Source organism: Elgaria multicarinata, chromosome 3 (assembly GCF_023053635.1).
Source record: "Elgaria multicarinata webbii isolate HBS135686 ecotype San Diego chromosome 3, rElgMul1.1.pri, whole genome shotgun sequence".
NCBI lineage: Eukaryota > Metazoa > Chordata > Lepidosauria > Squamata > Anguidae > Elgaria > Elgaria multicarinata.
The window spans coordinates 165,459,996-165,472,159 of record NC_086173.1 but is presented as its reverse complement, the minus strand read 5'-3'; the positions used below and the strand labels follow the sequence as shown (position 1 = coordinate 165,472,159).

Genomic DNA, 12,164 nt, shown 5'->3' with positions numbered 1-12,164 from the left:
CACCCCACTATAAGGCCTGCCAAGAAAACATCAGCGAAAGCTGGCATCCCTCCAAGAGTCAGTAATGACTCAGTGCTTGCACGAGAGGTTCCTTTCCTTTCCTTTCCTTCTCCATATATACAAACAACACCTGCTGAAATTCCCTTTCCTATGCAACCATTATAGATACAGGAGCCCTGTCCTCCTTTTCATTTGGTCTTCCTAGCTTAGCGCGTCATCTGAACAGGCTCATCGTGTCTTACGATCTAAAAGGGTCTTGCACCATCTGAAAGGGACTTCCACTTACAGCATCTCTGATCTGCAGTGATTTCCCAATATGGTCCAAATCCCACCCAGCACCTGGATTCTCAGTAGTAGCTTTGTTTGGGGGCCAGGGGAGAGGCAACGAGAGCTGCAGAAACCCCCATTACACAAGTGGGGTTCTGCATGTTTTTCTCTGGATCCAACCTAGTATTCCTATTGTTAGTAGGTGTCTTGCGTTTGGTTCACAAAAGCTAAGAAATGGCCCATTTCAGTAAAATTGATCATCTCGGGGCTGCCATTTGCTTTGTGGGAAAGCTGATCTTTGTAGCACAAATGCCTCTTTCTAGCATTTGTGTAATTAGACCAGCCTTCCCCAAAATGGGGAATCCAGATGTTTTGGATTTCAAATCCCATCAGCAACAGCCAGCATGACCAGTGGTCATGAAAGCTGGGAGTTACCAAAAATATCTGGAGGGCATCAGGCTGGGAAACGATGAATTAGAGCATTTATTCACCAGGGCATAACATCCCACATTCTGCAAACCATTTTTTTGTGTTGCGTATACTTGAGTGTTTTCACGTATTTTGCATAATAATATTTACATATTCTCAGTTCAATACAGCTATTGGTTCTAGGGCAGGAGAGGATTTGTGGTTGGAGTAAAGGGGTGGCCCTTATGGGGAAATGTCAGAGCGGACCCCCAAACCTGAAAGAACTGGGCATGTTTAGCCTGGAGAAGAGAAGATTGAGGGGAGTCATGATAGCACTCTTCAAAGACTTAAAAGGTTGTCACACAGAGGAGGGCCAGGATCTCTTCTCGATCGTCCCAGAGTGCAGGACACAGAATAATGGGCTCAAGTTAAAGGAAGCCAGATTCCAGCTGGACATCAGGAAAAGCTTCCTGACTGTTAGAGCAGTATGACAAAGGAATCAGTTCCCTAGGGAGGTTGTGGACTCTCCCACACTAGAGGCCTTCAAGAGGCAGCTGGACAACCATCTGTCAGGGATGCTTTAGGGTGGATTCCTGCATTGAGCAGGGGGTTGGACTCGATGGCCTTGTAGACCCCTTCCAACTCTGCTATTCTATGATTCTATGATTCTTCTAGGATCATCACAATGACAAAGGAAATCCCTTTTGATAAGCTAAGAAGCACAACAGATCACACAGGTCTCTGTGTTATTACTTTAGTTTTAGTACAGGCACATACTCATTTGAACCAATCTCAAAATATTGGGAAATGGTTTGAAAAGTTTTCCAGATTCCTTGAGCTTATGTGGTTTATTCCATGTGGGTTCTTTGATTAATACTCAGCTTTCTTCTGGCTGAAGCTTTGGCTAAACTCCGTATCGTTATAGATTTGCTCCTCTGCATGGGTCTCTTGATGACCCTCGGGGCTTGTGTGGTGTTTGAAGTTCTTCCCACACTCTGAGCATTTCCTTTTGTGTGTTTTTAGTCTCCTGCTATCACTGAAACCCTTTCCACATTCAGAGCATTTATATGGTTTCTCCCCTGTGTGGGTTCTTCGATGTACTCGAAGGTATTGACTTGTACTGAAGCTCTTTCCACACTCTAAGCACTTAAAAGGTTTCTCCCCGGTGTGAATTCTTTGATGGTTAAGAAGACGTACGCTCTCTCTAAAACTCTTTCCACACTCCATACATTTATATGGTTTTTCCTCTGTGTGGGATCTTTGATGTATATTAAGGTTTCTCTTCTGACTGAAGCTTTTTCCACACTCAATGCATTTATATGGCTTCTCATCTCTATGGGTTATTTCGTGTGCATGAAAGTTTCCACTAGTGTTGAAGCTCTTGCCACACTCCTTACATTGATATGGTTTTTCCCCTGTGTGGGTTCTTTGATGTGAAGTAAGACCTCCACTAGTTCGGAAGCTCTGTCCACATTCCTGGCATTTAAACGGTTTTTCCCCAGTGTGAATCCTTTGATGGAAATTAAGGTTTCCCTTCTGAGTGAAGCTCTTTCCACACTCCGGGCATTTAAATGGTTTCTCTCCTGTGTGGGTTCTTTGATGTACAGTAAGCTTTTGGCTCCAACTAAAGGTCTTTCCACATTCCATACACATAAATGGCTTCTCCCCTGTGTGGATTCTCTGATGTATTTTAAGGCCTCCACTATTGCTGAAGCTACTTCCACACTCAACACATTTATATGGTTTCTCCCCTGTGTGAGTTCTTTGATGTACCTTAAGGTGTTGACTTTGACTGAATCTCTTTCCACACCCTAAGCACATAAAAGGCTTTTCCCCTGTATGAATTCTTTGATGGGTAAGAAGGCGTACGCTATCACCAAAACTCTTTCCACACTCCACACATTTATATGGTTTCAATCCTGTGTGGGTTTTTTGATGAAAATTAAACTTAACACTAGTACTAAAGCTCTTTCCACACTCCATACATTTATATGGTTTCTCCACTGTGTGGGTTCTTTGATGTATATTAAGGTTTTGTTTCTGACTGAAGCTTTTCCCACACTCAATGCATTTATATGGCTTTTCATCTATATGGGTTACTTTGTGTGCATAAAAGTCTCTGCTAGTGCTGAAATGGTTACCATACTCCTTACAATGATATGATTTCTCTCCTGTGTGTGTTCTTTGATGTGAAGTAAGGTCTCCGCTACTGCTGAAGCTCTGTCCACATTCCTGGTATTTAAATTGTTTCTCTTCAGTGTGGATTCTTTGATGTATATTAAGCTGTTGACTCAAACTGAAGCTCTTTCCACATTCCATGCACTGATACGGCTTCTGCCCTGTGTGGGTTCTTTGATGTCGTTTAAGGCTTTCACTATTGCTGAAGCCTTTTCCACATTCAACACATATATATGGTGTATTCCCATCACCTGTTTGGGGGGGAGGGGGGGAGAAAGAGAAAATCCTGTTAGGAGTTCAAGTTACAAACTCTGGATCTGATCAGAGTTCAAGATGAATTAGTTGTTTCTCTTATTCTGGTGTCACAAAAATCCCACCCACCCCCTTTCCTCTCAGTATGCACTGCAAAAACACAGGTTAACTTTTAAACCACCACTATCTCAGGAAAACTATGAATTGCTTTATGGTTAATTTCCTACTTGTTTCACTAGAGACAACCATCTGTCAGGGATGCTTTAAGGTGGATTCCTGCAGGGGGTTGGACTTGATGGACTTATAGACCCCTTCCAACTCCACTATTCTATGATTCCATATGTATGCATATAGTTACAGTAAGTGTGAATAGATGTGAGGAAAGCCTCTTGCTACGTTCACTTGGAGAGAAACTGAATATGAGAGCCATGAACAAAGTGATTTTCAAATCAGGTTTGCAGCTGCGTCTGGATCTGTCCCTGAGCCTGGAGATGCAGATCTCAGAGGAGACCAGAGTATCTTGCAGAGATGAGACTGGTGCACCAACTCCACCCTTTCCTAGAGGTGTCAGTTCTGACCATAGTAACATATGTGCCTTAGTTAGATCACTTTTGGGATACTGTTATGTGATCTCTGCCTTTGAAGAGTAATACAGAGCTGGTACAGAATGCAGCAGCCAGTGTGGTGTAGTGGCTACCGTGTCGGACTGGGAGTTGGGAGATCCGGGTTCTAATCCCCACTCGGTCATGGAAACCCGCCGGAAAGATAGCAGCGTTGGTGCCAGGCGAGCCTCGTCAGGGAGATCATTCCACAGTCTGGGGGCCACCACCGAAAAGGCCCTGTCCCTCATTGCCACACTCCGAGCCTCTCTCGGAGTAGGCACCCGGAGGAGGACCTTAGATGTTGAACATAGCGACCGGGTATATTCACGTCGGGAGAGGCGTTCTGTCAAGTATTGTGGTCCCAAGCCGTGTAAGGCTTTATAGGTCAAAACCAGCACCTTGAATTGATTCATCCAAGAACTCCCTTCTCACATATAAGCCTACTCAAGTCTTAAGATCTTCCAAGAAGGTCATTCTTTAGCTTGTGCATTTAAATCTGTGTAAACTTCCTGAATGTTAGAGCAGTACAACAATGGAATCAGTTACCTAGGGAGGTTGTGGGCTCTCCCACACTAGAAGCCTTCAAGAGGCAGCTGGACAAGCATCTGTCAGGGATGCTTTAAGGTGGATTCCTGCATTGAGCAGGGGGTTGGACTCGATGGCCTTGTAGGCCCCTTCCAACTCTGCTGTTCTATGGCCACGGCTAGACGTGCCGATATCCCGGGAATCGCCCCGGGATCATCCCTGTGCGTCCACACGACACACAGGGGATCCCGGGAGCGGGAGGAATGATCCCTCCATTTCCCCAGGATATTGGCATAGCCTTTAATCCTGCTTTTTCCACAGTCACAGGATGATCCCGAGACCGTAGAACATGTGGGCAGGCATTGCGGGTTGTCCCAGCTGCTCGTGAGCTCTGTGCCCATCGGGGGTGGAGTGGGGGGAGTGGAGAAATTAACAGAGAGGTTCGCTTCACGCCTACATTGTTTTCCTTTCGTCCCCAGCTGAAGACCTTTTTTATTTTCTCAGTATTTTAACACTTAATTTAACTTAAATTTAAACTCTGCTGTTTTAATCTCATATTTTAACCTATATCAATTTCTGCTGTGGGGTTTTATCCTGGTTGTGCTTTTTATATTGCATTTTGTGTTTGTGTTTTTAAATTGTTAGTTGTTTTGTTAAGCTCTTCATGGTTTTGATTTTTGTGAACCGCCCAGAGAGCTTCGGCTATTGGGCGGTATAGAAATGAAATAAATTAAATAAATAAATGAAAATTATTTTTGAAAAATACACTCACATTTGCCGTTCGAGCACTCGTGCGCTTATTCCTCTTTAAAAAAACAAAATGGTGGGCGCCACGTCCTCTTCCTCCTAGGACGTCGCACGCTATGTGCAGACAGAGGGGGAGATCTTGCGATAACTATATCGCAAGATCCTCCCCCCTCCGTCGCGCTAGACCAGGTAGGTCTAGCCATGGCCTATGATTCTGTGATTCTAGCCCTGCCAATATCGGAAGCATATCTGGTGGAGACCTGAGAAAGGATATTCTTGGTAGCTGCACCCAAGCCGTGAAATTCCTTCCACACCGGAGCCTGTCCAGCCCTCTCTTTCATGTTTTTCTACTCTCAGGTAAAGACGTTTACATTTAGTCAAGACTTGGCTTCTCAAACCGACCTTTTTTAATACAGCTTGGTTTACTCTGGCCAGATCTACACCAAGCAGAATATAACATTTTGAAAGCACTTTGAAAACGGTGTATGGAATGTGTCATGGGCCCCAATAGTTGTCAATACCATTATGAACCATTATAAAGCAGAATAATAATAATAATAATAATAATAATAATAATAATAATAATAATAATAATAATTCTTACCCACCTCTCCAACTGGATCGAGGCAGGGAAAAACAACAAGCATAAAATACACAAAATACTGATTAAAAACATAGCATACACTGTTTAAAACCAGGCACCTCTCCATCGTGCCTGGGTCCAGCTCCAGCTGAGAGCACCCTCCCTCCTGCTGCCAACTGTCTCTGCAGAAGCCACCAGTGAGGGAGGAAGCAGCAGCCAGGCACCTCTCCGTCGTGCCTGGGTCCAGCTCCATCTGAGAGCCCCCTCCTTCCTGCTGCCAACTGTCTCTGCAGAGGCCACCAGTGAGGGAGGAAGCAGCAGCCAGACACCTCTCCACCATGCCTGGGTCCACCTCCAGCTGAGAGCCCCCTCCCTCCTGCTGCCAACTGTCTCTGCAGAAGTCACCAGTGAGGGAGGAAGCAGCAGCCAGGCACCTCTCCATCATGCCTGGGTCCAGCTCCATCTGAGAGCCCCCTCCCTCCTGCTGCCAACTGTCAACTCTCACTGCTGAACTTTGCAAGTAAGATTGTAGTGCCTGAATTTGCTTTCCTTCCCCCCCTCCTCCCTCCCAGTCCCCTTTCCTTTTGTGTCATGTCTTTTAGATTGTAAGCCTGTGGGCAGGGACTGTCAAGAAATACTTTTGTAAGCCGCCGTGAGAGCCTTTTTTGGCTGTATGGTGGCACAAAAATGCTTAAATAAATAAATAAATAAATAAAAGCACATTAAAAGTAGTTTAGATCCTGTCTAGGTTTTAAATGTGGTCTCCACAGCTATTTTGTTAGTTTAATCTGGTTTTCTTCTGCTTCTTGACATTAAAAAAGTTACAACCTTTTAGGCAATGAATTGTTTTATTTTTCTTGTTGTTAGTAACCTGGGATGCCACCTGTATTAACCTGGTTTAATTGGGTTTTTCCCTTGTTGTTATGCGTAATATTTTTTTATTTATAAAGTGAAATAATACATACAGTCTCACTATATATCGAAGAACCCACCTGTCAGCTTCTCCTGGACCAACGTCTCTTCTTCCTTATCTTCAAGCCAGCGGATGAGGTAAGATTTGGGCATCAGACGCTCTTCTTCATGGGAGAACAGAAACCTACGGGTTACTTACAGCACTTCGCGACTGCAAAAGTATTTGGAAAAACCGAAGTACACTGTCTTTGTTCTCCACTCCCCAACCCATTCAATAGACAACTAGAATAAATGGCAGGTATTATAAAACAGCAAAGGAGGGAACATGATGGGCCTGGAATCGTAGAATCGTAGAGTTGGAAGGGGCCTCTAAGGCCATCGAGTCCAACCCCCTGCTCGATGCAGGAATCCACCCTAAAGCATCCCTGACAGATGGTTGTCCAGCTGCCTCTTGAAGGCCTCTAGTGTGGGAGAGCCCACAACCTTCCAAGGTTACTGATTCCATTGTCGTACCGCTCTAACAGTCAGGATGTTTTTCCTGATGTCCAGCTGGAATCTGGCTTCCTGTCACTTGAGCCCGTTATTCCGTGTCCTGCACTTTGGGAGCATCGAGAAGAGATCCTGACCCTCTTCTGTGTGACAGTCTTTTAAGTATTTGAAGAGTGCTACTCATTCATCTCTCGTCTGAAACTTTCCCAGGAAGGGCTGAAACGTCACATGGTAAATGCTTACTGCAGGAAAATACAGCATTCTTTATCTCAAGTTATAATTTAGAACCAACAAGGAAAGGTACATATATTTATTTATTTATTTATTTATTATTATTATTATTAATATTATTATTATTATCTTGCCTTTTTTCCTCCAAGGAACCCAAGGCAGCCTACATAATCTTCCTCCTCCTCTCCATTTTATCCTCACAACAACAACCCTGTGAGGTAGGCTGGGCTGAGAGGCTGTGACTGGCCCAGAGTCACCCAGCGGGTTTCCATGGCCGAGTGGGGACTAGAACCCGGATCTCCCAACTCCCAGTCCAACACTTTAGCCACTACACCACACTGGCTAATCTAGGCCTAATCTAAACCTGGAGACCTTCTGGGAGTGGGGAGGGATGATCACGGGGTTTTGCGCTTCCGGGATCATCCCTCAGGGGCCATGTGCCAGTGAGTTTTCCTGGAAGTAAAGGAGGGCTGTATATTAGTAGCGGAGACATTTGTGCCACAGCACAGGCGCAATCCTGCGCGAAGGTACAATTTTTAAAAAACACACACAACAAACTCCGCACTGGAAAGCGATGAGAGCCATCGCAAACATGGCGAAAACGCTCTCCTCCTCACCCCCAAACTCTCCCCACACACCTCCTTGTCCGTTTCCTGAGCCTCGCTACTCGCAGGGAAGAGGGAGGACCCCGGAAGGGAGAAGCTACACTGCCCGCAGACTCGGGATTGTCCCGAGAATGGAGAAAAAGGCGGGACAGAAAGCACTCCCAGATATCTCCGGAGAACTGAGTGGTCGTGCCCGGTTCACCCCGGGCTCAGCTGTGCATCATTTGCACCCACAGGGATGACCTCAAGTCCACCCCAGGATAAATGGAAGGTGTAGCTTAGGCCTTAGAGAGACATGCCAGCTTAGAGCATACTACTCAGATACGTGAGTAGTAAAAGACAGAGGAAAGAAATGGTGGTTCAACTGCTTAATGAGGATGGTAACTTGATAACAGATGACAAAGGAAAGGCTGAAGTGCTCAATTCCTATGCCTCAGTCTTCTCCCAAAAGCGGGTCTATGACCCCCCTGGAAAAAGTGAAGCACAAGCTCAAGGAGGTTCAGAGGAGGGCAACCAGGATGATCAGGGGTCTGGAAACAAAGCCCTATGAAGAGAGACTGAAAGAACTGGGCAGGTTTAGCCTGGAGAAGAGAAGATTGAGGGGAGACATGAGAGCACTCTTCAAATACTTAAAAGGTTGTCACACAGAGGAGGGACAGGATCTCTTCTCGATCCTCCCAGAGTGCAGGACACGGAATAACGGGCTCAAGTTAAAGGAAGCCAGATTCCAGATGGACATCAGGAAGAACTTCCTGACTGTTTGAGCAGTACGACAATGGAACCAGTGACCTAGGGAGGTTGTGGGCTCTCCCACACTAGAGGCCTTCAAGAGGCAGCTGGACAACCATCTGTCAGGGATGCTTTAGGGTGGATTCCTGCATTGAGCGGGGGGTTGGATTCGATGGCCTTGTAGGCCCCTCCCAACTCTGCTTTTCTATGATTCTGTAATTCTATTATCCAGGGAGCATCTGGTCCCTATATATGCTTTGCACAGCAATGCAAAGAACTACTGAATATTTTCCAAGCCAGAGGAAGGAAGCTCAAGGAGGCTAGGCTTAGAATAGCCCAGGAACATGCTTTGGCTACATCCGTCCTCTTGGGTGGCCTCCTTACTAGTGAGTAAAGAGACTAACATGAACTCAATGCTTTCAGGATCTGTCAAGAAAGGGAAAAGGGATCCCTTACCCAGCGAGGCCACGTTCCCATAATTCTCCAGCATGACGTCCCTGTACAGCGTCTTCTGGCCTGGGTCCAGCACAGCCCACTCTTCCTCCGTGAAATGCACACACACATCCTCAAAGGATACAAAACGCTGAGAAAAGAGAAAGGTATTTTCCGTTCACCAAAGCTCTGAGTAATTGTTCCGCACGCTTAGCAAAATAAAATAAAATGAAAATACACGTAGCAGGAACAGCAACACAATTACAAAACAAATCATCTTTATATTCCAACTGTTCCCCCCTTTACTTCTCTCTGCTTTACAGGGAGCGTATTAATTAGTATCCAATTAGTATTCAAAACAAGTTGGGAGAACTTATTGGCTTTTTATTTTCCCTGGGGAGAGCACCAGCGTTTCCGCATCCCAGCACATAACATGCCGCAAAATGGGCTACACCAGGGGCCTCTGCTACTCTTCCTCTTCTTTCGCACAGACTTTGAGGAAGAGATCTGTGGAACTCAAAAGGCGGCACCGTATCTTCAGATTGGGAAGCACCAATGGTTTGCAGCAATAGAAGCATTTCAGCTTCTCCTGCACATCTGTCCACCCATCTCTCCCTTACCTGAGCTGAGAGATTCAAGACCCGAAGATACGTAAAAAACTACATCGCTCTTGGTGGCCAGAGCTGAGTTTCTCCTCCGTGTCAGAGATTTGCCCCTACTGCCAGTGGAAAGCTCCTTGACTGGGATGGAAGCAGTACCTCCTTGCCAGAAACTAGCCCTGGACCAGAGTTCCTCTAGTGGCCACAGCTGGACTTCATAGAATAGCAGAGTTGGAAGGGGCCTACAAGGCCTTCAAGTCCAACCCCCTGCTCAATGCAGGAATCCACCTTAAAGCATCCCTGACGGAGGATTGTCCAGCTGCTTCTTGAATGCCTCTAGTGTGGGAGAGACCACAACCTCCCTAGCAAGCTGGTTCCATTGTCAGAAAATCACAGAATAGCAGAGTTGGAAGGGGCCTACAAGGCCATCGAGTCCAACGCCCTGCTCAATGCAGGAATCCACCTTAAAGCATCCCTGACAGAGGATTGTCCAACTGCTTCTTGAATGCCTCTAGTGTGGGAGAGACCACAACCTCCCTAGCAAACTGGTTCCATTGACGTACTGCTCTAACAGTCAGGAAGCAGGATGATGGGAACTTACATCCCACCATTCTGCCAAAGAATGGCACTCGGGGTGTTTAGCACTGAGCAGGGGGTTGGACTTGATGGCCTTGTAGGCCCCTTCCAACTCTGCTATTCTATGATTCTATGAAAATCTAGATTAAAACAAAATCTTAATTGAACTATAACATTAAAAAAATAAACACACAGTAAGAAAAGAATAAATAGCATCAGCCTAATTATATATATATGAAAATATCCCACAACAGACCAGCTTACAGGCAAAAGTTGCCTTAAAGCAAGCAGTTCAGAACTGGGGGAGGCTCCTCCCACTGAATGGGGCGAAGCATGATTTTATTAGCATAGCCCCGCCTCTGAACCAAGTGGGAGGAGCAACCCCTTCCTAGGTCACCTAAACCACGGAAGGAGACACTTCCCTTACCTGAACACAGGGAACAGCAGCTTCCTCTGTTTCGCCACAAAGAGGAACTGATCTGGAACTCATCGCTGATGCTTCCCCACAGCCTGTGAAGGTGAAAAAAAAGATGGCAGGGTACATATTTCTATGCCCAATCCTTGAATCATAGAATAGCAGAGTTGGACGGGGCCTACAAGGCCATCGAGTCTAACCCCATGCTCAATGCAGGAATCCACCCTAAAGCATCTCTGACAGATGGAAATCCAGCTGCGTCTTGAAGGCCTCTAGTGTGAGAGAGCCCACAACCTCCCTAGGTAACTGATTCCACCGTCGCACTGCTCTAACAGTCAGGAAGTTTTTCCTGATGTCCAGCTGGAATCTGGCTTCCTGTAACTTGAGCCCATTATTCTATGTCCTGCACTCTGGGAGGATCGAGAAGAGATCCTGGCCCTCCTCTGTGTGACAACCTTTTAAGTATTTGAAGAGTGCTCTCATGTCTCCCCTCAATCTTCTCTTCTCCAGGCTAAACATGCCCAGTTCTTTCAGTCTCTCTTCATAGGTCTTTGTTTCCAGACCCCTGATCATCCTGGTTGCCCTCCTCTGAACACGCTCCAGCTTGTCTGCATCCTTCTTGAATTGTGGAGCCCAGAACTGGATGCAATACTCTAGATGAGGCCTAACCAGGGCTGAATAGAGAGGAACCAGGACCTCACGCGATTTGGAAGCTATACTTCTATTAATGCAGCCCAAAGGAGCATTTGCCTTTCTTGCAGCCATATCGCAGCCTTGGATGAAAACCATATAACCCTGTTTGCCATGGGGCACAATTCAAGATGGTGGATTTATTTATTTGTTATTTATTTATTTAGAATGTTTATATAACGCTTGAAAAATACCCATTGAAAAATTTCGGAGGGGTGTACAAGGTAAAATGAAAATAAAAACAGAATAAAACAGTTAAAACAAAATTTAAAAAGAAGCAAAAATCAGAAATCCAAGGCTGCATGTTAAAGAAAGGCTTCTTGGAATAAAGATGTTTTCAGGAGGCACGGAAAGGAGTACAAGGTTGGCGCCTGCCTGACCTCCAGAGGCAGGGAGTTCCACAGGAGGGGCGCCACCACGCTGAAGGCTCTTCCCCTGGTGGATTCCAGTTGGAGGATGGATCTATGTGGAACCACCAGGAGCAGGCCCTCGGAGGACCTCAGTGACCGGGCAGGTTGGTAAGGGAGAAGGTGCTCTCTCAGGTATCCTGGTCCCAAGTTGTTTAGGGCTTTGTACACAAGTACAAGAACCTTAAACCTGGCCCGGTAGCGAATAGGAAGCCAGTGCAGTTCCCTCAGCAGAGGAGTTACATGCTGGAAAGGGGCAGCTCCAGAGAACAGCCGAGCTGCAGCATTCTGCACTAGCTCCAGCTTCCGGAGCAGCTTCAAGGGCAGCCCCACATAGAGCGCGTTGCAGTAATCCAATCTTGAGGTTACCAATGCCTGTACCACCGTGGTCAAGCTATCCCTGTCCAGGAGAGGCCATAGTTGGCGAACCAACCGAAGATCTGGAAATACTCCAGGGATTTGGGCCAAGATTTCTCTCCACACCAAGGTCTTCCATTCTTTGCCCTGGGAGGTCCCA

General features: G+C 46.1%; 1 protein-coding gene across 1 annotated transcript; it reads right to left on the bottom strand.

Annotated features, from left to right (window-relative positions):
- Nucleotides 1-1,508: 1,508 nt before the first annotated feature.
- Nucleotides 1,509-10,625, bottom strand: LOC134395745 (zinc finger protein 420-like). The gene is made up of 4 exons (XM_063121908.1): nt 10,563-10,625; nt 8,985-9,111; nt 6,555-6,638; nt 1,509-3,104 (listed from the first exon to the last, which is right to left on the bottom strand). The coding sequence occupies exons 1-4, from the start codon at nt 10,623-10,625 to the stop codon at nt 1,546-1,548; spliced, it is 1,833 nt and encodes a 610-aa protein (XP_062977978.1). The 3' UTR covers nt 1,509-1,545.
- Nucleotides 10,626-12,164: the final 1,539 nt, after the last annotated feature.